The sequence below is a fragment of the Macrobrachium nipponense genome, chromosome 3 (assembly GCF_015104395.2).
Source record: "Macrobrachium nipponense isolate FS-2020 chromosome 3, ASM1510439v2, whole genome shotgun sequence".
NCBI classification, from domain to species: domain Eukaryota; kingdom Metazoa; phylum Arthropoda; class Malacostraca; order Decapoda; family Palaemonidae; genus Macrobrachium; species Macrobrachium nipponense.
Window position 1 is genome coordinate 105,043,618 of NC_087202.1, and position 26,773 is coordinate 105,070,390.

The 26,773-nt window shown below is 36.7% G+C and overlaps 1 protein-coding gene across 1 annotated transcript in view; it reads left to right on the forward strand.

Annotated features, from left to right (window-relative positions):
• LOC135221933 (rhomboid-related protein 1-like) overlaps positions 1–22,350 on the forward strand; it is a 57,170-nt gene extending 34,820 nt beyond the window's left edge. The window contains exons 3-4 of the mRNA XM_064259959.1: positions 740–919; positions 14,719–22,350. Coding sequence (XP_064116029.1) covers positions 740–919; positions 14,719–14,967 — 429 coding nt within the window. The 3' untranslated portion in view covers positions 14,968–22,350. The remainder of the gene's footprint in view (positions 1–739; positions 920–14,718) is intronic.
• The last annotated feature ends 4,423 nt before the right edge of the window (positions 22,351–26,773 follow it).

Genomic DNA, 26,773 nt, shown 5'->3' on the forward strand with positions numbered 1-26,773 from the left:
AGGTTAAAGAATTGGAGAATAAAGAAGATTAGAGGGGATTAGAATAGGAAGAGGTTGAAGGGGAGGGAGAAGAAGATAAGTGTAATTATATATTAGTTTTAAAGTTTAGTCAGCTTTATTTCATTTTTATTTCTCTGCATTGGTGAAAAGTGGGCTTTATTTCATTTACAAAATGTATAAGAAAAAAGTTTAATTTTATAAAATGTTTTATAACAAAACATTCTGTATGTTTTGAAGTGAAATAGCTTGTGTTGTAATGTCATAGGAAGTGTCATCATAAGCTGCAAGATGGTGGCTGCTGGAGGGTGAAAAATGTAAAAAAAACAGAGATGAACCAGCTAGGCATGTTGTTCTGTGCTTAGATTAGAGAGCTCTCTGTGTTCAGTTGTCATTTGTGGGTTATAAGTCAGGTTGTGTTGTTTTTATGGTCTTAAGCTGGATTAAACGGGATCAGGAATGTGAACAGATGGGTAGATTGCATGATTGTAGAATATTGGATGGGTTAGGCTGAGAAAATATTCACTTTCTTACACAGTATAAGAGATGATGAGAATCATTCTGTGAGGGAAAGGGGCATGCACAGTACGGACATCTTTTTCTCCTGATACAACAGATTGGTGTAACTGGGATTTCTTTAAAAGTAAATAAGGCTCATTATGGTTGATGGGTTTATGAAAAATATGAAGCATAAAAACATGAAACATTTGAATACATTGAACAATTTCTCTATTTTTTTCAGGCATATTTGGTTGGTGCATCAGGTGGCTGCTATGCTCTAATAGCGGCACATTTAGCTAATGTAATCATAAATTGGGCTGAAATGCCTTTTAACTGGGCACGACTCCTTGTGTTAGGTACTCTGATGGCTGCTGATGTAAGTGTTTTTGCTTACATGAACATTACTGGTACAACCACAAAAGTAAGTACTGTCCTTTTTTATGTTAACTTGTTTTGAGGTACTCATAGTGAAAATGAAATAAGTGCTTGTACAAAATATACCGTAAATGCATTATTTAACAATAAGCAAACAGCTGTTTAAAATAGTTGCTAACTGTAAGCTATTATAGAATGCAAATTCAAGGCTCAAAACCCAGCATTTAGTCTCATCTTTGCTCATATAACTTGAAATCATCTTAAGTTGATTTTGTGTTGACCAGTTTATCTATAGTTGTTTATTTTTTTTTTAAGGTTTCAGATATTAAAATGAGATTCGTAGCAGTAGTGGTTAAAACTGAAATTTATGTTTGGGATGAAAATAAATATAATTAATTATAGTTGAATCATTAGCAGATGTTATGGCTGATAAGTGCCATAAAACTGGATCACCATTAACCAAGTCTGCAAAAACTGGTGTGTATATATATATATATATATATATATATATATATATATATATATATATATATACATAGGTTTCAAAAGGTTCAGTATTAAAATGAGATTCGTAGCGGTAGTAGTTAAAACTGAAATTTATGTTTGGGATGAAAATAAATGTAATTAACTATAGTTGAATCATTAGCTGATGTTATGGCACTAGACAAGTGCCATAAAACTGGATCACCATTAACCAAGTCTGCCAAAAACTGGGTGTGTGTGTGTGTGTATATATATATATATATATATATATATATATATATTATATATATAGATATAATATATATATATATATATATCGACTGGTAAAAATGTTCTGTAACAACAGAATTCCATCTAATAAAAGGAGCCCATAAAAACACCAAAATATAGAGAAAAAAGTACTATACTTCAGAGACTGCTGTCTCCATCTTCAGGTAGATGAATGAGAAAAGTTTACAGAAAAGGTGGTATTTATACCAAGAGGTCCATCCACAAACAAGCCATTTTAAGTCACCCCCTCTGATAATCTTCCTTTGATCTTCTTAAGTGTTGGTTGAATGAAGACGTTGTTGATCGTGTCTGAAATCCATGCTCCTTTTGAGATGTTCATTACCTGCCTCTCTTTTATTAAGGCCGATTCCATCATTTGACTCTTGTACCGGCAGTTGCTGCTATAAATTACACATGACAAATTCCAGTTTATTCTATGGTTATTTTCATTTATATGGTTGAAAATAGCCGAGTTCTGTTGTCCATACCTAACTGACCGTTTGTGTTGTATTAATCTCTGGGGAAGGGATTTACCTGTTAATCCGATGTAAGATTGGTCACAGTCCTGGCATGGGATTTCGTATACCCCAGAGTCCTTTGGAGATGTCTTTTGTTGGATGTTAATCAGGGATTTGGCTAAGGTGTTTGGGTAAGTAAATACAAAAGGGTTCGATTTTCCGAGGGGGTTGGTTATTCTCTTAATCGTGTCCAGGTGGGGAATTATTATTTTATTGTTGGGTGTATTTCTGGTCTTGTCTTTAGGGGGTCGGTAGAAAATTACATTTGCTTTGTGAATTGCTTTCTCAATTATATGGTCAGGATATTTTAAAGACGAAAGTTGCTTGCGAATTAGTTCAAATTCTTTTTCCAGGAATTCTGGGGAACAAATTCGTAAGGCTCTTAAGAACAAGTTACTAGCTACACCTATCTTGATAGTAATGTCGTGATAGCTAAAGTAGTGAATGTATGAAAGTGAGAACGTTGGTTTTCTGTATATGGTAAATTTGTATTCTGTCGTATCTCTATTCAGATCATTTCCCATTGGCGCTTGACAAAATAATAAAGCTAGTTGAATTATGTGCATCTAATAACGTATTTTCATTCGGGGAATCATTCTACAAGCAAAAATTCGGGTGTAGTATGGGTAGTCCTTTAAGTCCTGTTCTAGCCAATCTGTACATGGAATACTTTGAAACTACAGTAATAAATGCAATAAAACCCAAAAACATGCTGTGGATGAGATACGTGGATGATATCCTAACATTTTGGGATAATAGGTGGGGCAATTTTAATGAATTCCTCTCGAAATTAAACACATTAGTGCCCAGCATCAAATTTAAAGTTGAATGGGGAACAGACAACAAAATACCTTTTCTTGATGTTTTAATAATCAGAGATACGACAGAATACAAATTTACCATATACAGAAAACCAACGTTCTCACTTTCATACATTCACTACTTTAGCTATCACGACATTACTATCAAGATAGGTGTAGCTAGTAACTTGTTCTTAAGAGCCTTACGAATTTGTTCCCCAGAATTCCTGGAAAAAGAATTTGAACTAATTCGCAAGCAACTTTCGTCTTTAAAATATCCTGACCATATAATTGAGACAGCAATTCAAAAAGCAAATGTAATTTTCTACCGACCCCCTAAAGACAAGACCAGAAATACACCCAACAATAAAATAATAATTCCCCACCTGGACACGATTAAGAGAATAACCAACCCCCTCGGAAAATCGAACCCTTTTGTATTTACTTACCCAAACACCTTAGCCAAATCCCTGATTAACGTCCAACAAAAGACATCTCCAAAGGACTCTGGGGTATACGAAATCCCATGCCAGGACTGTGACCAATCTTACATCGGATTAACAGGTAAATCCCTTCCCCAGAGATTAATACAACACAAACGGTCAGTTAGGTATGGACAACAGAACTCGGCTATTTTCAACCATATAAATGAAAATAACCATAGAATAAACTGGAATTTGTCATGTGTAATTTATAGCAGCAACTGCCGGTACAAGAGTCAAATGATGGAATCGGCCTTAATAAAAGAGAGGCAGGTAATGAACATCTCAAAAGGAGCATGGATTTCAGACACGATCAACAACGTCTTCATTCAACCAACACTTAAGAAGATCAAAGGAAGATTATCAGAGGGGGGTGACTTAAAATGGCTTGTTTGTGGATGGACCTCTTGGTATAAATACCACCTTTTCTGTAAACTTTTCTCATTCATCTACCTGAAGAGGGAGACAGCAGTCTCTGAAATATAGTACTTTTTTCTCTATATTTTGGTGTTTTTATGGGCTCCTTTTATTAGAGAGAGAGAGATATATATATATATATATAGATATATATATATATATATATATATAGATATATATATATATATATATATATATATATATATATATATAGTATATATATATATATATATATATATATATATATATATATATATATATATATATATATATATATATATAGTATATATATATATATATATATATATATATATATATATATATATATATATATATATATATATATATATATATATATATATTATAGAGAGAGATGAGAAGTACGAGAGAGAGAGAGAGAGAGAGAGAGAGATATTGCAATACACTCCCTGAACACCTGAATTAGCCCTGGTCACTGACCAGCCCAAACTATATCCCCACATATTTACCCACTAAGTGGGTAATTTTTACTGTCAGCGTTACCAACGCTGCAGGTAAAATCTAGTCAAATGAGTTACCTGTGTTACCGTTGGCAATGCTGCCGCAAATACCGGCCACCAGTGGCCTGTCTCCTCAATTGTTTCTTGTTCGCCATGCTGTGCGGATCAGTCGCACATCTGGCAAACTTTTGGTCATTTAGCCCTACCCTACTCAAAGAGTTTTCATATTTTGGATACAGATTACGACCTTGGACTGTTATTAACCTTTTTTTTTCTCCCATTTTACTTTGGATAGCTACTTTGTAATCGCTATGGATAAGTTAGAAAATAAACGTCATTGCCATCTGCAAACGCCTCTGCTTCTGCTTCATCTACAGTGCGATGATCGAGCCTCCTACTGCTGGATATGTTGGTGCTCATCGGCTCTGCACCCTCTTCAAGCGTAGGATGAGTACCCTCACATGATCGACGTTCCTTTTGTTATTTCGTGTAGGAAGGTTCAGTACAATACCAGTCAGATGTTTGTCTTGGTCAGGAGACAAGGAAACATTAGTTAGTTATTCAAGAAATTAGTGGACAGGTCATCATCTAGTATGTTAAGCATATTTCTAGCCTGACGAATAATTTAACTAAAATAGAGATAGTGGTATTAGTAGTATAGTTGATTGTAATCGTTCTTTTTCAGCCCCCCTGCCTGTTCCAGAAGCAGCCCTAAGGGGTGCTGGGGGTAATGGAGAACCGCAAGCCTCCGAATGGGTAGGTTCTGCCCCGCCCCCCCCCGGCGCGGAGCAGGCAGTGTTGGCAGCAGATTCCCCTTCCCTCGATGTGTAAGTTCTCAGGATGATGAAAAATTAGGTCAGATACAGACGAGTAGGGATAATAGGCTACATAGTGTTTAGGAAGAGAAGTGCAGGCTTCTTCGGGTCGGTTTTCTATTATAAGTAATAGTAGTTTATAGAGGGACAGTGTCCATAGAGCCTCTTTGGGTTTTACCTGCTTCGAGTTCCTTGCATCAGAAGCTTTTAGGCCATGGTTGGTCGTTCGGATCTGGTTTTGGGTCTGTCGGGTTCTGAAGGGTTGGGTACTGCTCCTTCGTCTTTAAGGTTACTTTCCTCTACTTATACGATACGATAATTGTTAATATCAACTAATTCTCTGGTCAATGCATATTGACTTACGATAATTCAGTATGTAGAGAAATCAAATAAAATTAACTACGGCTAGCCTAGTGTTCATGATGATATATCGTATGCATATACAGTAGCCTAGCCTAGCCTAAAGTATTCACTGTACTACATATCAGTAGAGTGATTTTTATAGTGGCTAATGCTGTAGGCTCAAGGCATTCTCACTTCGGATAATTCCGTACAGGTGTAATTGAAAACGAACGAGAATCCGATCTTGGGATCCAGGAAGAAGTGGCTCAACCTTCAGAGGAGGCGACGGCGCAGGAGGTCGCCAAAGAAGTAGCTGCCCTAGACCTTGACCTCAAGCCCATGATGGTGGAAGGCGCAGGTAAGGATGTAAGTGAGGCAGGTACTGTAGGGGCTCAAGGGCTATCCTTGAGCCCATCTAGAGCTTCTTCTCCTACTACTTCTACTTCTTTCCAGGGATTCACCAGGGAGATTCAGTTGGTCAGACTGAAGTCCGCCCTGGCGATCCCTAAAGTCAAAGGTAAGCGTGACTTTAAATCGCTTCAGAAGTCTCTGTCGAAGAAGTCAGATTCTAGCCTTGCCCGTAAGTCTTCGGCTCACCATCCCGGAGCGGACAAGGCTAAACTGTCATCTTACTCTAAAGGGTCAAAGTCCAAGTCTTCTAAGGACAGGGCTCAGCCCTTCCCCTCCGACCCTAAGCCTTCAACCTCCAAGGGACCCAGACCCAGGACTCCTAAGGAGAAGGTAGAACCTTCCCCTTTCGACCCAGACACCTTCTCTGCTAATATTTCCGCCAATATTATGCAGCAGATGGGTAGTTTGGTCGGGAACTTGGTACAAACCAAGTTCCAGGAGATGTTTGTCCAGCTTTCATCTTCTCTAGAGGAGTTAGGGCAGTCTATCCGAGCTACCTCGGATAGGCTGGTTACCCAGGAGAACCTCATCACAGGGCTCCGCGAAAACGCAGCGACAGGACTTCCACAGTCCGGCCTGGTAGCTCAAAGCTTACTCATGCCGGATTCGTCTACCCTTCCTACTTTTACAGCAAACAACCCTTGGAGAGTTGCTTCCTACGCTCCTTACGTAGACGGCATGCTAACGATTGAGGGCTGCGGAACTTGAAGGATTGAGGACTTCGAGTTTCATCCGCAAGGATTACAGCCCCCTTTCATTGGCTATGTCCGCCTTACAGAAGTGGCTATGAGAAGGGAAGACGGTTCCGAAAGAAACCGTAATTCTCTCCCGGGATCACGCACAACGGGAATGGCTACTTAACCTAGAGGAGTGACAACGTACCAACACAAAGGTTACTGCTTTCAAAAGCCCCTTCACGATCTTCACTGTGGACGAGGAGACTCATCCCGTTCACATCAAAGGTAGCGGAACTGACCCTGCAAGCCGCAATGAAGGATGAACCTATGCCACAGCTCCGGGAGACAGAACCAACCTCCCTCCTGCTCCCCGGAACGGACGATCACTAGGTAGATCTTCCAGCCACCTTTTCAGTGGGTAAACTGAAACCGGACTGCGCCATCACTCAGTTCAGCGAGTGATTGCCCAGGCTGTCAGACAACCTCATCCAGACTGAGTACGACGCCAGGATGAGGCTGTGCAGGTCCCTCAATTCCCTAGTAATGACGGAAGTATCGGCTCTAATCTACGGAGAAGAGCCGCTATTCAAAATCATTGCAAAGTCACTTTTGTACTCGATGCAATGTGACCTGTATGATTTCGTCATAGCTAGGCGAAATTGTAGAAAACATGTACTGGCGGAGGCCACTATCCGCCATGAGCCTAACAAGCTCTTAGCCTCATCCATTTGGGGCGCTGACCTCTTCCCAGCCTCTGTAGTGAACGAAGTTCACTGCGAGGCAGTTAGATTCAGCCAGAGCCTAAGGGTTCGCTGGGGTTTGGTCAGTAAACACAAATCGGAATCAGCTGGATCAAACCCAAAATCAAAGAAGAAGCCTAGGAAATTCCAGCCTTTCCAGGCTCCTCAACAGCAAGCTCTAGTACAGGTGGTTCCATTATCACAGGTACCGCAACCTTCCACTTCCAAGTCGCAGCCACAACAGCAGTTTGTGCTGCTGACACAATCGCCGCAACAGGCACAGGCTTCGACCTCCTACACTGTCTCCCCTGCTTACATCCCAGTTTTCGAAAGCCAGTCCTTTCAGCCTTTCAACAGGTTTGGCAGGGGTAGAAGGGCTAGAGGCGCCTTCCACCAACGGGGCGGCGGAAGAGCCTCCAACCGAGGTAAGGGTTCCCGAGGAGGACGTGGTGCACGCCCCTCCTCGAACCAGTGAGAATCCTCAGGTAGGAGGGAGACTGTTCCTCTTTTGTCACCGTTGGAGGTTCAGCAAATGGGCCCAAAGCATTGTGTCCAAAGGTCTAGGGTGGAGTTGGCTCAAAGGTCCCCCTGCATCCAAAACCTTTCATCAACAACCAACAGCGGAATTGATAGAATACTCTCAAGAACTCCTTCAAAAAGGAGTAGTGTCAAGAGTCAAGCATTTAAAATTTCAAGGTCACTTGTTCAGCGTGCCAAAGAAAGGCTCAAACAAACAAAGAATAATTCTAGACTTGTCCCGTCTGAACTTATTCATTCGTTGCGACAAGTTCCGAATGCTGACAGTTTCTCAGGTGCGGACCTTACTTCCCCGTGGGGCCGTCACCACCTCTATAGATCTTACAGATGCATACTATCATGTTCCAGTAGCAAGACACTTCCGCCCGTTTCTAGGCTTCAGACTAGGAAACCAGGCATTCTCTTTCAAAGTAATGCCGTTCGGGCTCAATGTAGCCCCCAGGATATTTAGAAAACTGGCGGAGACAGTCGTTCAAGAGCTGAGGTCGCAAGGAATAGTGCTAGTAGCTTATCAGGACAATTGGCTCGTATGGGCCACAAGCATCGAAGAATGCCGCAAAGCAATGGTCAAAGTAATCCAGTTTCTGGAACATCTGGGCTTCCAGATACCAAGTCCCGGCTAACACCGGAGTCCCTCTTTCAGTGGTTAGGCATTCAATGGGACTTGAACTCTCACACTCTATCAATTCCGCCGTTGAAGAGGAGAGAAATAGCCAAAGCAACCAGGCAATTTCTCAAGTACAAGCAGACATCCTGGAGGAGCCAAGAAAGGATCTTAGGCTCTCTCCAGTTCGCTTCAGTATCGGATGTTCTTCTAAAAGCCAAACTGAAGGACATACCCCACGTTTGGCACTCAAGTGCAAACAACAGATCCCGGGACAAACTAGCCCCTATCCCGGCGATCTTACGGAAGAGACTCCGCCCGTGGACAGAGATCAAGAATTTGTCAAAGACAATTCCTCTCCAGTGCCCTCCACCAGCCCTAGTGATCCACACAGATGAGTGATCCACACAGATGCATCACTAAGTGTCTGGGGAGGATACTCACAGTACAAAAAGGTACAGGGAACCTGGTCCCTACCATTCCGCCAGCTTCATATCAATGTACTGGAAGCTATGGCAGTGTTCCTCTCCCTGAAAAAGCTTCATCCAGCCAAGAAATCTCATGTCAAACTGGTGCTGGACAGTGCAGTAGTAGTACACTGCATCAACAGGGGAGGCTCCAAGTCGAGCCACATGAACCATGTCATGATAGCCATATTTTCACTAGCAGCCAAGAACAAATGGGACCTGTCCGCCACTCATCTAGCAGGCGTAAGGAACGTAGTAGCGGACGTGCTATCACGTTCAGTCCCGCTGGAGTCAGAGTGGTCCCTGCACAAGCAGTCATTCAGTGGGGTCTGCCAACTAGTCCCAGGGCTTCAGGTAGATCTCTTCGCCACCGAGTCGAATCACAAACTCCCTTGTTACGTGGCCCCCAACCTGGACCCTCTAAGAAGATTTACCTCTTTCCTCCAGTGAATCTTCTCTTGAAGGTTCTGAACAAGCTCAGAACGTTCAAAGGCCACATTGCTCTAATAGCCCCCAATTGGCCCAAGAGCAATTGGTTCCCACTTCTACTGGAATTGGGACTCCACCCTCAACGGATCCCCAATCCCAAACTGTCACAACTAGTACAAACGAGGACTGTGTTCGCTTCCTCAGGAATTCAGAAAGCCCTAACTTTAAGGACTTCATGAAGTTTGCGGCACAAAGAGATGCCAATATCGACCCTAAGAACATCTTATTCTTAGAATCTGATAAACGGAAATTGACCTTGCGTCAATATGACTCAGCAGTTAAAAAACTAGCTGTATTCCTGAGGAACTCTGATACACAAACCATGACAACCAATCTGGCCATATCCTTTTTCAGGACACTATTTGAGAAAGGTTTAGCAGCTAGTACTATTACTACTACTAAATCTGCACTTAAGAAAATCTTCCAGTTTGGATTCAAAATAGATCTGACAGACTTATTTTTCATTTATCCCTAAGGCCTGCGCTAGACTCAGACCATCCGAGAGGCCCAAGTCTGTGTCATGGTTCTTGAATGATGTCCTTAAATTGGCCTCGGACACTAATAATGACTCGTGTGACTTTTTACCTCTCCTGAGGAAAACATTATTCCTGTTAAGTCTGACCTCAGGAGCCAGGGTATCCGAACTGTCAGCTCTTTCTAGAGATTCAGGTCATATAGAGTTCCTCCCTTCAGGAGAAGTGTTACTTTCCCCAGATCGTCAATTTCTAGCTAAGAATGAGGACCCACTGGATAGGTGGGCCCCATGGAAAATTCTCCCACTTCCACAGGACCTGTCCTTATGTCCAGTTGCTACTCTGAGAGCATACCTAAATAGAACTGCCCTAAGATCTTCAGGCCCTCTATTTGTTAGGGAAAAGGGGGCACCATTTCCTTAAAAGGAATCAGACAGCAAATCTTATACTTTATTAAGCAAGCCAACCCGGAGTCCTTCCCATGGGTACATGATGTTAGGGCAGTAGCTACCTCTATTAATTATTTTCAACATATGAATTTTGATGATCTGAAGAAGTACACAGGCTGGAAATCTCCAACAGTATTTAAATGCCATTATCTTAAGTCCTTAGAAGCCCTTAAATTCCCAGCAGTGGCAGGGGGAAACACAGTTTCTCCTGACACTGCTTGAGTAGTAGTAAGTAGTTTAACCTAGATCTCTCCTTCCTACCTGCCTCGCTAACATTCTTGCCATGGCTCAGCCACCATGTAGCCATATTGTACCTTGGATGCCACATGTATATATTGTGATGTTTCCTCTTGTTTTGTTCCTAGGATTAGTCCCAGTTTAAGTTAACCTTGCTGTTTAATATTAAGTATGAATACTTTTGTATTTACTTTACTATTAAGGTTCCAATTATCCTGTTGTTACTCACTTTGTAACTTTATTCTTAGATTATAGCAATTAACCTTAATTGTTTTTTATTATCCTATGTATTACTTGTGTGCTTCCTTATTTCCAAGCTTATGTGGCCATTTCTCTGTTACTATTTCACGTAGCGACACAGGCTGAGCCCAGAAAAGAGATTTTGACGAGGAAAAATCTATTTCTGGGCAAGGGCCTGTGTCGCCCAGTGAAATCCCACCCTTTCATGTTACCCCCACCTTTTTTGGCCCAAGCTTGGGTGCTATCTGCAGGAATGACGTCAGAGGCGCTGGCCGTAACGGTAGTGTGGAGTGGGCCTTAGGTCTGCTCCTCTATAGTTGAGGGTTTTGAAGAAGGATGAATCTAAATGGCAAAGGACCTCTGGTAGTGGTTTCACTCGCCCCAGAAACCATACCGACACCTTAAAATAAGGTGAGCGAGCAAGAATATTCTGGCATTTCCATATTAGCTTTTTCTCTGGTATTATAGCAATATTTTACCTTAGAAATGTGTGCTAAAGGGACATTTCACTGGTCGACACAGGCCCTTGCCCAGAAATAGATTTTTCATTTGTCAAAATCCCTTTATTATGAAATTTACTGGGGTGTTTTTGGAGGGCTTGGAATGGATTAGCCATTTTACACGTAAAATGTGGTCCAAGATGTGAAAACCTCATGATACGAAAGGCGCCTCGGAACGGATTAATTTTGTATCTTGAGGTACCATTGTGTGTGTGTATATATATATATATATATATATATATATATATATATATATATATATATTAATATATATATATAGATATATATATATATATATATATATATATATATGTGGTGTGTGTGTGTGTGTGTGTGTGTGTGTGTGTGTGTGTGTGTGTGTGTGTGTGTATATAAGTGTGTGTGTATGGATATGTATATGTGGTGTATATATATCTATATATATATATATATTATATATATATATATCATATATATATATATATATAGTTTAATTAGTGGACCCCCATTAGATTGCAATTCAGCAATCACGGATTCAGTACTTCACGCTTTTTTATGTAAAATGTATCTCCAATATATCGTTGGGAAGTTCACTAATTTGGGGATTTTTTCATAGAACTTATGCAAAGTTAGGTTCCAGACTGTCTTGCACAAGGGGAATTTTCTTGTAAGTTTGTCACAGTTTCTAAGAATGTAAATAAATACTTACTTCTACAGTCTGAACACTAAATATGACCCTAATCATGTTAACAAAATTATTTAAGCTAACTTTTAAATGAAATTAAAGCTACTGGAATTTCATTCAAAAGTTAGCTTAATACATTACCCTTAAAAAAAATTACTAAATGGTTGGTAAAAATATGAGTGTGTGAAGATTACACAGTACTATTTCTCTCATCTTTCCCTTTCTGACCTATCTATTTATAGAAATATTTTGAACCTCTTTTAAGAAATTCTTTATTCTGTCTCTTTCTCATATTTCTGAAATTCCTTTTCATGAACATTGCTTTTTATTTAGACTAATACAAACTCTTGGTTATGTGTCTGTTTTAGAACGGCACATATACATTTCTAGATCAATTGAAAATTATCTACTTGAGAGAGAGAGAGAGAGAATTTTCCTTACACAAGAATGAATTATTACAGAGAAAGAGAGAGAATATTATGTAGTGAATTATCACAGAGAAAGAGAAAGAATATTATATAAAAATTATTGACCTGGTAATTGGCTACACTCCCCCACCTGTCACTTGACATATTTGACAGCAGTGGCTTCAAGCTTCTCTTGGAACAAAGATGAGGGGAAAGGATATTTTCATACACATTTTGTAGTAACAGTTATATTGTTGTTATTTTTTTTAAATACTAATAAAACACATACATGTACCATAAAATTTCTCTCATCTCATTAAGAGAGAGAGAGAAGAAATGTCCTCCTTAATTTGAAATGGAAAGGTAATTTTATTTTGTTAAAATACTATCACATACATATTTTGTAATTAGTTATTATTATTATTTGAATGTATTAATAAACATAGATCATACATGTGCTATAAAAATCTCTCATATCAGTAAAAGAGAGAGAGAATTATTATTTTTATTATTTAATGTTATTTAATTTATGCATAAAAGCTTGAAAACCTATAAATTACATAAAAATAAAAATACAACATTTTTGCGGGGTTTCTCAAGGAAGATTAAAAAATGTTGCATTTGCATGTCTATGATAAACTCGCGTATGATAATTAAGTTCCAATGAAAAGTTTGCTCTATTGTGAATTCATCCTGTTATTACTGTATTTTCATTTTATTTTCATTTTATTTTTATCATAAAAAAAGTATTTACTAATGTCCTAATTTTATTATTAATGGAAACAGCCAAATGTCAGTAAAATATTAAAGTAAAACCCTTCATTATTATACTGGTTGAATGAATGGGAAGTAGCCAATGACAAATAAGCTTCTAGCCCAATCCTCTCTCTCTCTCTCTCTCTCTCTCTCTCTTGAGATGAGAGACAATTTTTATGCATATGTAACATGTATCTTTTTGTATGATAAGTAATTTATTTACCAATTCTGAAATACATATTAATATTAATGCAAAAACAGCAAAATATCAATGAAATGTTAAATGAAGATCCCTAAATATCGATCTGTTTGCATTTTAATATGTTCTGTATGAAAAAACAATGTATACTGCCTCTCTCTCGTCTCTTTCCATGTGTGAGAGTTGTATTTTTGTTTCTCTCTCTCTCTCTCTCTCTCTCACTAAGATAAGAGAGAATTTTTATGCATATGTAATATGTATGGTTTGTTTTGTAAGAAAAGTAATTTACTAATTTTAAAATATTAATGTTAATGTAAACATAGCAAAATATCAATCTCTCTCTCTCTCTCTGCTATTGGCTGGAAGAGTTAGAAGTAGCAAATCACACAGTAGGGTATAAATAAAGGGTACATTACCTCAATGCTGCTTGGCTCGTAGTATGATACTATTGGCTGGAAGGATTAGAAGAGCCAATCACTGAGCAGGATATTAGTTTTGCTAGTTGCTGATTGGCTTGTAGCTCCGATGCTTTGTGAGGGAGTTTCATTTTTCTTTTTTAATGATTGATTTATGTTTAATGTTCATTGAAACTATACTATTCTTATAACCTAGTTTTGTGAATTAATAATTATTTACATTTTTGTACATACTGTCACTATTGTATTAAATATTTTTAATGTGCATAGTATTTATTTTTGTTCTCTCTCTCTCTCTCTCTCTCTCTCTCTCTCTCTCTCTCTCTCTCTCTCTCTTCTCTCTCTAGGGGTAACTTGATTAGTTTTCACATGTGAGGCATATGTTTTTAAGGGTAATTAATATAAGATGACTTTTGAAATTATATTAAAGTGTTTTAGGATAATAGTGTAAGATATGTTTTTGTTTGAACTATTAAAATAAGCATGTATAAGTGTTTTAGTTTAGGGCATATATCTCTCTCCATGATGACAACTATTTGCTGGATTAACTTGAAATTGGCAGTTACATATAAGCGTTTTTAGAGGGGGGATCCAATATACGTATTGCGGATTTTCAGTATTCAGATAGGGTTCAGTTCCTTAACCCCCGTGAATACAGGAATTGACTATATATAAATATTTATTTTAGTCAATTAACAGCTTCCAATTTTATTTCCTAATTTTTACAGTGTATCTTATAAGGTGTATGTTTGATGTAAGATTTAGTGTATATTTCCTTGAGGTGGCTATAATTATGGTATGGTGACTAAAGTGTTTTTTTTTTTTTTTTTTAATTGATGTATGACACCTGGAAGAAATTTAGGGAAAATTCAACATCTAATTTATATTGTTAACTGGTTATAACTGTTTAAATTAAAGTTTATTTTGAATACTTTTTAATACCATAAGTAATTTGGTTTTATATCCTCACTAGGTGAGCTATGTTGCCCATCTTGCTGGATTTATTGCTGGTCTCTTGTTGGGAACAGTGACATTGCGCAACCTGCAGGAGCATCGGTGGGAGGTTATCTTGAAATGGATACTTTTTGCTATCTTTCTGATTCTCATTATTGCTGCTATTACCATTCAGATAGCTTTCCCTGATCTTGTTGATTTATATCCGCCTATGCCTGGCAAGACTGTTGGAGAACTTACAGCTGCTAATGTAACTTTGGATGCATAGTTAATAAGAAAGGAAAAGAATTGCTCTTTGGCCAAAGCCCCCATCTTCAAGTACAGTTGACTTCACCTCTTAATAGAAGGGACCACATTAATTTTATTCCGTTTCATATCAGAAGCATTTCATTGCAGGAATGAAATATTTTAAGGTGGGTGCAAACATACCTTTATAGCAAACTGTACACCTTATGGAGTGTAAATCTCATGAATGTGTCCTTGTTTTAAGTATGTATATACTGCAACTATGTACACACTGTGTATATGTTACCTTTTCACTTTCTAAAGGCAGCTTTTGTATATTTTTTCTCTCAGGTTTCAGTATTTTTGTTTGTATGTTTTTTAATTTTGTAGTCTAAACTATAATTCATCTCACTTGCAAAGCTTTTTTTATGAAAGGGTGGTTAGTGTGACAATTTTATATTCTTAATTTTCCTTCTACGACATAAAGACGTTAGTGTTACCCCTAATGAGTGTATCTTGGTGAAAACATTTATTTGTATACTGTGTAAATGCCCTTCTTGAATTGCCTGACTAATTCTCATTTACACTTTACAGTACAAAAAAGTAAATTCTGGGAACCTGAAGTAAAAATATTAATGGTAATACTGTATGTTGCAAATCATGTCACCTTCCCATTATAGTTAAGTAAATTATTTGGTGTATTCCTCGTTTTCTTCATAGGAGACAAAATGCTATTAGCAAATTTTGCAAATCAAGCCTCTGAAATTTGTATGTTATTAATTGTTTTATTATTATTATATTAAAAACCGTACTGCTAATTTACATCCATTCTGCTTCTCTAGAGTTTTTCCAGTGCTTTTCGTTTTATTTTTTCTGCAGCAGGAAGATTAAAGATAGCTTCATTAAGAGGCATTGAGAGCAAAAGCCTTTTTTGAGGAAATGTAAATCTCTTTTCCCTGAAGATGACTCCTTGCTGTTAGTGCATCTTGATGAAGATATCTTTGGTTTTCCTACCAAGAAAAATGGAATATAAAAACCATAGGAAAACTGTTGGAGAAGCAGAGTAGATGTAGTTTATTAGTACTTTTTAAATAATGTTTTCGTGAAAAAATGCTTACTGCCTGTACATGATCATTATTGTTGTTGTTGGAAAACTTTCTCCCGTGTTATTATCGTACTCGACTTTTCTTGCCCAGTACTTTGGTCTCTTCCTTTTATAAGTCGAGGTAAAAGAGGTTATGCTTTGTCCTCTTGTGTTCCAAGATATAACATAATCCATATTGTCTTGACAGATTAAAGTTCTAAACAATCCACATGGTGCCTCTACTACAGTCAAGGCTGTAATTTATGAAGATGCTGTGATACTTTGAAGTTCAAAATTACCTTTGCCGACTACATATCCTGTTGGCTTTTGCAAGTGGGAAGATTTATATACTATTTTATTTTGTTCAATATAAAATATTTTGAATAACCACAAATTCTAATTTATTTCTATTTTTAATTCTTTAAGTTAGTTTGAGTATACGTAGTTGCATTTGCCAACTGAAATGTGTTGAATTTTTATTTTGATAATTGGAATTGAAGGTTTTTTTATAGATGCTTTTTACTTCTTTATACAGTATTTATTATTTTGATTTTTTGTGCTGTTACTAATAATAACATAGGTACAATAGTATATCTTTATCATGCTTACTTTTGAAGAAACTATTCAATCTACATTTTGTATAGAATTTCCTATATTTATCAACTGTTTGTTTGAGTTTATTATTTTCCTTGTCTCTTCCATCAAAACATTAATTTTTTTATGTATTATTTTGATATTGTAGGATTAGGACTTTTTTTTTTTCTTCTTCTCTTTGTAATAGAGTTGCTGTAAGCTTGAGTAACAAATTTCACTTGTTGTATATAGTTATGTACTATTGCTAAGAATTATGCCAGGCAAAGTAAAGAAATCTATATCTGAATTAGACATAGAAATGCCTGTTGATTGAAACAGTTGTTTTCTAGAAGCAGAGTGAATTGACAACTGAGCAGAGAAGAGCTGGGATGAAATTATTCTGCCATTAGTTTATATCGAACTTTAGTCTATATTTTTCATACTGGAATGAATATATTATGAACTGAAATCAGTGCATGATTATTCTTGAGCATTAGAATACTATTTAAAAAGTATTGTGCACTTTTTACCCTGAATATTTTATTTTAGTTTTCCAAAAAAAAGTAGATATAGTTACATTTTCTAATAGATTAGTCACTGCAGGTACAGAAAGTCCAATTCCCTGGCATCCCTTAATCTGGAAAACTGGCTTGTATGGTAGTTATGTAAAAAAAAAAAAAAAAAAAAAGTCACATTCTAGATTACTTACCAGTCTGGCACCATTCCACCAACTATCGTGTGTCAGTTAAGAAAGAAACAATATTATTAATTTACAGAGATTATTATGTACAGTGAATGTGTGTGAACAGCTGTATAAAAATAGTAACATGTCAGAACAGAAACAAACTTACTATATGGAAAACATGCTGTCATAGTAATGGAAATATATCTTGAATTAAAATTTGGTATGTTTTCACTATGACATGTATACACAGGATTCCATTTAGTCTAGGCTAGGATGGCTGCACTTGGTATGTAATCAGTATCATAAGCACTGTTTAAATTAAGTATGACTTGATTATTGTATAATTAATAGTCTGTTTGATTAAATTGTAGTAGAATGAGAAAATTTCTCATATGATGAAGTGATAATAAGAAAGATGCATAACTGAAGGTAAATAGGCAACTACCCAGCCTAGAGTATGAGTGAATGAAAAACAAAGGTGGGCAGTTATAGTATTCATAGCAGGAGGGATAGTTTGAGGTCCTTTTGGGTTGAATATTCATTAGTTTGTTGCTAAATTGTGGGGTCTTTGCTGTAAAGCTTGCAGATGATTTGATCTTTTTTGTTGTATTGATGAGGGAGTTTTCTGCTGGTGTATTGCCCACTGGTGTGTGGTGTAATTGTTGGCTCCAGTGAGGGCGTGCTTGTTCAACTTATTTCTCTCTATTACTCACTCATTTACACCAGTGAGGGGATACATCAGCAGAAACCCCCCAAGCTCTCCCAATCAGCACAACCAAGAAGGCCTGAATGTCTATGAGCTGTACAGCAAAGACCTCCTGTGTTGGAAATGAACCAATGAAAATTTAATCTGTCAGGGACCTCAAACCAGCTTCCCCTGGGGGGGGAGGCTATTCAGAATTGGGGTGTGTTGGTCAGTGTCTTCTGTGCTGGAAAATATTCTTTATATTGTTTATGTGTATATGCATATGTACATATGGAATTAAAAGGCAAATGTTTGTATGAATTTGTCTTCATGTTTTTGATGCCTTATGAAGTTTCCAACTTTTATTTTTGGCCATATCAGAACTGATGTGCCTTTTAAACATGTGACCCACAGTACAAGGAGGTTCTGTAGGCAGGATAGAAGTCTAGTACTTATCTGCACTAGGTTCTGTAGCAGGATAGAAGTCTAGTTATCTGCACTGACATAAATTTATTTGAAATGCTCTCATATTCAGTGAGAACCATAAAAATGTTTTCATTCTTGTCAGTATCCCATGTGTTTTGGATGGGTCAACTGTAAGTGTCTTTGAAAAAATGTATGCTTGATGACCTTGAAAACTCTTGCATCATTGGATCCTTGGCTTTTTGTAACAAAAAACCCAAAAAGAATGAAGAAATGGATCTGAGACTCCTGTTTAAGAACTTAAGAAATTGTATTTAATCAGTTACAGTAGTATTTGTGTCTTCAAGTGTTTATTTTTAAACCTGAAAAATAGAAAACTTGGTTTATGCTAAAAATGATGCTTATGTTTTCAACATTTCATCCTTAATAAGTTTCAGATGTTATAAAAACTTTAGTAAATCATGTGGTTTTATTTAGGGTATTTAAAGAAATGTTGATGCCATTACCTGTTCAGTTTGAAAAGGATAAGTGCACCAGGAATGACAATTCAGTGCTAGTCGAACTGAGAGAACAATAAAAGGAAAAAGATGCCAAGCACTTTAGGAAAAGTAAATTTATTAGGTAGTATGTACTGGTTGCTTATTGTACAGCACTGTACACATTTTGTAATTCTTGTACATGATAATTAATTTTTCACACTTAAAATAGTTATTAATTTTTCACACTTAAAATATACAAGCTCTGAATTTCTTATAAAAAACCTAGTGCCTTATAAATAAATGATAAACAGTTTGGTTAACTCGGTTAATCCAGTCATTATAATCTTAAAGCTCTGCAATTTTTAAGAAAATCAGTTTTTTTTTTACTAAACACAAGCACTACAGGGCCAACCCTAATGAGAGTTAAGTATTCCACCTGGTTAAACTGTCATGATTAAACTACGTAATGATAATGGAAATATGTGGTTAAATCTCTTATAACCAGTCAGTCTGTCAAATTGATGGTCAAATAGAAAGCACAATACAAGTTTATGGTTCAGAGGCAACTAGGCCTAGTTCTTACCTAAAGAGAAATATCATTCACTACTTCACTAGTCTTGGCTAATAATTATTTTTAGTCACAAATCACTTTTGGAATATTAATACTGAAACATAACTTTACAAGTGGATATTTAGCCAATATGTTTTAAGGAACTTTGAAAATACAGTATACGTGGACACTATCAAACAAACACAACAGGTTAAGGGAACACTGATTATGGCAACTGTCTAACACTTCATATTCAACTTTTAGATTTAGATGAAAGCAAATAGGGCATATCACGGGGGTCCGAGCTTGATTGATGGCCAATCATCCGCCTCGTATAAGCATGAGTTACCAGATGCCACAGATTCCTTGTTTTACAATCTTTGATTGTTTTTGCTGGTTTCCAGCTAACACTAGATTATCTTTATTGTTAAGACCTCAGGTTTGTTAGCTATGAAAAATACAAATTGACTAAAATTTGTCATTTTTTCTTAAAGCAAGGATATATTCTCTCTCTAGCTAACATTGTTATTATAAACTTTCTCATGTGAAAGTACAAACTTAAGATCTTTTATATTTATTATTTATATTACCCTTTATGATTGTATGTCAAATTATGTAAGTATTTGGACAGTTATGTACAGAATGTTTTTCATTTTGGCAGTTTCTATCCTCCCATGAAACTAGGCTATATACTATGGAAATGTAAATTATAGTCTTTATAAAAGAAAACTGTGATATTGGATTCTGAAGCCATAAGTATTTTATTTGAAAAAACCTATTATGAAGAAAAACTTTTTATTTCTAGTAAACTTTCACAGTATGTACAAGTTCCCTTGTATGTGAATACATGCCATTTTTTATTTTATACAGTAATATGTCAATACATTAATGAGGGTAACACTTTTCAGAAGAGGAAACATAATTTTGCAGGGTATATTTTGGTTTCAAGTTCCTGAATCATCAGTACCATATTTGCTGGCATATAAGACATACCCTCGCATTGTCCATTTATTTTAAAATATCTTTCAAATGATTTTTGAGGAAAATTGTATCATTGTGGGCATGAAACACAATATTGTGAGAGTACTATATTGGAATAAAATATGGACTCTTTATGAAATTAATCATGAATAAAGAATGGATGGTGCTATGGTTTTGTTTACATCCACTCATTGTAAATGGGTCAGAGGCTAACTGCCGGCGTATCAGGCAATTTTTTGAAATTTGTGGTAACACTGATAATTTTATCATTTGTAGTAATTAGGCTTGTTTTTCAATATTTTATTATTGGCATCAATTTTTGTGCCTGCCCAATGTGTTCACTGTAGGAAAGGCCTAGCCCAGCCTATGGCTCTTGGTCTACCATCTGTATTACAGCTGCATTGTACGCAGAGCAATTTTTTATAGTACATTTAAATTTTTTTTTAAAAAGTGTCTAATATGCCAGCAAATACGGTAGTTTCTGTGCATGATACAGTCGGAGATGAGTCTATATAAGAGTCAGAGGTCTGGAAAAACTAATCATTATTATTATTATTATTATTGTTATAATGGAAGTTTGTCTCCGATAACAGAGTTGATTATTAGTGTGCATTAAAATTTTAGATATTTCATGAAAATAAACTGCTGAAAACTTTGTAAGGAGAACAAGATGTGAAGTTTGTAAACGACTAAAAAGTGTTGCAATGCCTTATTTTATCTAGCAAAATTTTGTTGGAAAGGTACCAAAATCATTACTTTTATAATGTTCATGTCACATAATTGGGAACTTTACTACAGAGCTGTGCTACAAAGATGTTAAAAACATAGACTAATGTATGAACATGTTTTTTCATGTTATATAACACAGTATACTGAAACTACAGATATTCTAATTTATATATTTTTACTCTACAGTTTATAATTAAAAGTGTGTGTGTATGAGATTCAAATTGATTTAATCTTTGTCAGGATTTTGTATTGAATGTTTCCAAGTGTTTTAGGCTTCCCCATTTTAAAGAATATAATGGAAAGAATTGATCTGTTCTATAGTATGCTACAAGTTTGACTATTTTTTGTGAATTTCTAAAATATGATTGACAATGAATGTCAAGTTTTGGAAACAAATCAAAGACGTTGTGTCAATCTATATTTTCAGTTGCCCCAATTATAACATTTTAAAAACTAATTAGTCAGTTAATTCTAAATTTTAAAAACTGTAATTTAATCAGTTACATCTAAGCTTTACTATTATTAATAAAGACAATACTCTCAGGCTAGGCCTGCGAGAGATAAGTGACTTAGCTCAGTGGTCTGGTTAAGCTATATGATAATACGTACATATAATATTAAAGTTTGAAAAATATTGACTTTTTGTAATTTCCCAGGAATCAAGTTACAATGGTTGGTTAAAGTATATAGTACATAAGTATTTGTTTGAAATGATTGACTGTATTCATAATTTCCCAGGAATTAAGTTACAAAGGTCTTATTAATTTTAGGATATAATAATAGTAGGTACATAGATGTACCTGTATTAAGGTTTGAAAGTATTAACTGTATTCATAATTTCCCAGGAATTAAAAGTTATGGTCTAGATTAGGTTAGACATTATTTTATAGATCTGAGAACTTTTATTTGTGTTTTTAACTTAACATTTTGCATTACACGATATATGTACGTAATATGTACTAATGTTCACTCAATATGAATAGAAATAATTGAAGATGGTTACCATCATTGCTTTGTTTATGAATTGTAGGTTTGAGTTTAATTATATAGCACATTATACTGTAGCTACTAACATAAGTTTTCACAAAACCTTTATTTTTGTGATATGTAATTTGTCTTTTTGATGTGATAAAACCATGCTTTTTGTAGAGACATAGGCTGTAAGTATTTGAGATGTTTATTAAACATATTTTCAAGGATTTAGTTATTTTTTACTCTAATAAATTATGTACACTAACATATAGTTTTATTAATTCCCTTTTAGGCATTTTCCTTTTATCAAAACAAACTAAAATTAATTGTATTTGGAAGATTCTTCATTTAAATCTTTGATGGAGGTGGGTAGATCCTTCCAATTAAATGAAAAATAAAAAAAAATAACTTTAAAGTCTTATGAAGATACATAAATAAATATAAGCTTGATCCACCCTTGGCCCATTTTTATTCTCTATTTGGAAACTAGAATTAATCAAAGATCTTAATTCTAGAGAGTGAAAACCAGGAAATATTACTAAAATGTGAAAATTATCCATTAAATATATTTAACTGAAATGGCCAAAACAAAAAACATGGTTCACTTAAGCAACTGCCAAAAAACAGCCAGAGCTATCATGCAATACAATATATAAATACAGTGGTACCTCGAGATACGAAATTAATCCGTTCCGAGGCGGCCTTCGTATCATGAGCTTTTCATATCTTAGACCACATTTTACATGTAAAATGACTAATCCGTTCCAAGCCCTCCAAAAACACCAGTAAATTTCATAAAGCTAAATTGACCTATAAACAATGAAATACATACTACATCAATTTGGAGCATTCAATACCTAACTTAATACGTACTGCTAATTAGTACCTGTATATAAATTGTATTAGTGTACATGGTATACAAGAAATACTGTACGTATGTGGTAAAATGTGGAAGCTTGCCTTTCAAGTGAGGCTATCTCCAAAATGTAAGGAAAACATACATAAACTAAACTTTACGAAACATATTAACAAAACTTTAAACACTTAACTTTTCAAAAAACTAAAATTTAAAAAAAATTATTTTTTTATTTTTACATTTTTTTTTACTTTTTTATACTTTACATACTCCTTTTTTTTTTTTGTTTTTTTTTTTTTTTTTTTTTTTATACAAAATTTCAACTTCATCACCACTTTCAACTTTCTGTTTTTTAGTATCAATTGGATCTTCCTTTTTGCTTACTCCTACAAAAGGCCTCTTTAAAAAATAACTATCCAAGGAAGATTGCTTCTGCCTACTTTTCACAATGTTCCTGAAACGACTCTGGCAAGCCTCATCGAACTGCGCAAGCATACGGCCTGTGTAAGCCCTTTCGGGGTGTCCTTTTTTTTTTTTTTTTTTTTTTTTTTTTTTTTTTTTTTACAAATGATTGCACTTTATGAAAAGCAGCTAGAACATCCTTAATTTCTGCCGTTGTCTTAGGGTCATCCTCCTCCTCCTTGCCGCTGCTAGAGGACTCTTGAACGACATGAACGACATTATGTTGCGTGGCCTCCAACTCCTTCAGGTCATCCGTTGTAAGCTCCTCTTGGTGCTCCTCGAGAAGGTTGTTGATGTCGTCCTCGTCGATGACCAGCCCCATGGACTTCCCGAGTGCAACGATCTCGTCAAGATCTGGTTGCAAAACAGTTTCAGGATCGTCAACTGTTTCTGAATCTGTAACACCAGCTTCGCCCATGTCGAATCCCTCGAAGTCTCAGGCGGATACGGCGTCAGGCCAGAGTTTCCTCCACGAGGAATTCAAGGTTTGCCTCGAAACCTCCTGCCAAGCTTGGTCAATGAGTCGGATGCATATCACAACATCGAAATGCTCCTTCCAAAATTCACGCAAGGTGAGGTTTGTGGTATCGGTGATGTCGAAACATCTCTTGAAAAGATGTATCGTATACAGCTTCTTAAAGTTCGATACCACTTGCTGGTCCATGGGCTGGAGGAGAGGGGTGGTGTTAGGCGGAAGATAAAGAATCTTGATGAAGGAATACTCCACTAGGATATCTTCCTCGAGGCCAGGAGGGTGAGCAGGGGCATTGTCCAACACCAGCAGGCATTTCAGAGGGATACGCTTCTCCAAGAATTTCTTCACTGTCGGGCCAAAACACAGATTTACCCACTCCATGAACAAATGACTCGTTACCCAGGCTTTCGCATTAGCCCTCCTTGAAGGCTCGAGGAGTCTCGGAATGATAGACCAGTAGGGGCTTCACATTGCAATCCCCACTGGCGTTCGAACAAAGTGCGAGCGTAAGCCTGTCTTTCATAGGCTTATGCCTGGGTAGCTTCTTCTCTTCCTCCGTGATGTACGTCCGACGAGGCATTTTTTTTCAAAAAAAGGCCAGTCTCATCACAGTTGAAGACTTGCTGAGAACTGTAGCCTTCCTTGGTCATCATGTTGTCAAACGTCTTTTTTTAAAGTCTTCGGCCACTTTCGTGTCCGAGCTGGCAGCCTCCCCATGCCGCACCACCGAATGGATGCCAGTCCGTTTACGGAATTTCTCGAACCACCCATGCGAAGCCTTGAACTCTGGGGTTGGCGTTGATGTCCCTTCTCCTCTGTCGTCTTCGGCCTGAGCAATCAAATAGCCGAAAATAGCGCTGGCCTTGTGGCAGATTGCCGTCTCCGTTATCGTATCGCCAGCGATTTCTTTGTCTTTTATCCAGACAAAAAGAAGCCTTTCCATCTCGTTGTGCACGTGGGTCCTCTTGGTGGACAAAATAGTGACGCCCTTGGAAGGTGTAGCTGCTTTGATGGCATCCTTCTGCTTAAGGATGGTGCCTATTGTCGACGCATTTCGGCCGTATTCCTTGGCGATAACACTCAATCGCATACCAGCTTCATACTTCTTGATAATTTCCATCTTCGTTTCCAAAGAGAGCATCCTCTTCTTTCTGTGAATTTCAAGTTTCTTGGGACCCATGACTACGTATATACTGTACGTAATTATGTTATGTAGTACATATAAGTATGGAGTAAAGTTCTCACACAACACGATAAATACTACAACGAAATCACTAACGAATTTACGTTAATAAATGAAATCATTAGAACGAACGAATACCGCGTGCGTACGATACAGATGATACTGTGCAGTGGCCGAAAAAGCACACCGCTACATAGTAGATCCATGATGGGAGGGATGCTGACCAATAGGAGAGAAGGATCTCATGGCTGTGACTAGCATCAGGAACCAATGGGAGAGCAGGAGGATGGTGGCGAGTCTACTCAGTTGGCGGCGCGTGAGTTTCAAAATTGTTATTGGTGGTCCGGGCGAATCTCGAACTTTACAGGAACAACCTTTCATATGTAGAGCCGTAAAATTTTTCGTATCTCGAGTTTTTCATAAGTTGAGCCTCATTACAGTAAACAAATTATGACAATGAATTGTGTACAAGGAACAATCAAATTGCCCAATAATAATGAAAATGAACCACTGGAAAAGAATGTGCTCTGTTGTAAAATCTATAATATTCCAAGGAGGAAAAATATACCACCTCTGAAAGTAGCAAAAATCGAATTAGAGCAAGAACTTCCTTTTAAATTTAAAATTTTATAGAAAAATGAGAAGTATGTGATATGTTCTTTAACCCTACAATACAATAAATATGGACACAACAAACCCACCCTCCAATCCTTGACCCATTGTTGTCGCTGGGGCCTTCCTTACACCATGGCAGTGTCAGTGTTTTGATGACATTAAGGCATCAAAGACTTTGAACCCTTGCACCTCATCTGCCGACATTACAAATTGTAAGTAAGGGTTTTTTAAATCTTAGTAGTGCATATTTAATTTTTTTTTAAACAAAATTCATGATAAAGACCTTAAAAGTGGGTGTCCCAGAGCAGCCACCATTTAAAAGGCAGCAGAGTTTCACCTCCCTTTGTTTGTTTGTTTTGTTTGGTTGTATGGTGCTTTTACGTTGCATGGAACCAGTGGTTATTCAGCAACGGTACCAACGGCTTTACTTGACTTCCGAACCACGTCAAGAGTGAACTTCTATCACCAGAAATACACATCTCTCGCTCCTCAATGGAATGGCTGAGAATCGAACCCGCGACCATCGAGGTAGGACGCCAACACCATACCAACCATGCCACTGAGGCGCTACACCTCCCTTTGTAGAGCCTCCCTGGAAGGAGGGCGCTGACCCATCGTGAATGAATTCTATGCTTTGTGTAATGAGTTATTCCACAGCATTTGACCTCTGGCCTGCCCTTGATTCTCCCTTTGGATTCTTTCAGTCAAGAACAAATTAAAATAAAAAATTATTAAAACCTTTTGAAATAACAAAAACAGAGTAACTACATTCAGACAAGATCTAACCTTGAGCCATTTTTATTTTGTTTTTGTAAATGAAAATTGGTCACAGTTCTAAATACCTGAAACTGAACACCAAATATCATCATTAAAATGCTGAAATGATTTTTTGACAAATTACGACATGGTGGGTCATAGCAAATCAATCTAAGAATTATCAAACAATATCTTGTACGATACTCAAAAGTTAAACGAATAGTGTATGGGGAACAATCTCATTACCAGTATGTATTGAAGATGAAGCAACTGACAAGAACACATTAGATCAGATTATCCTTAAAAAAATATGTAAGATTGTGGAATTGTACTGTTCCAAG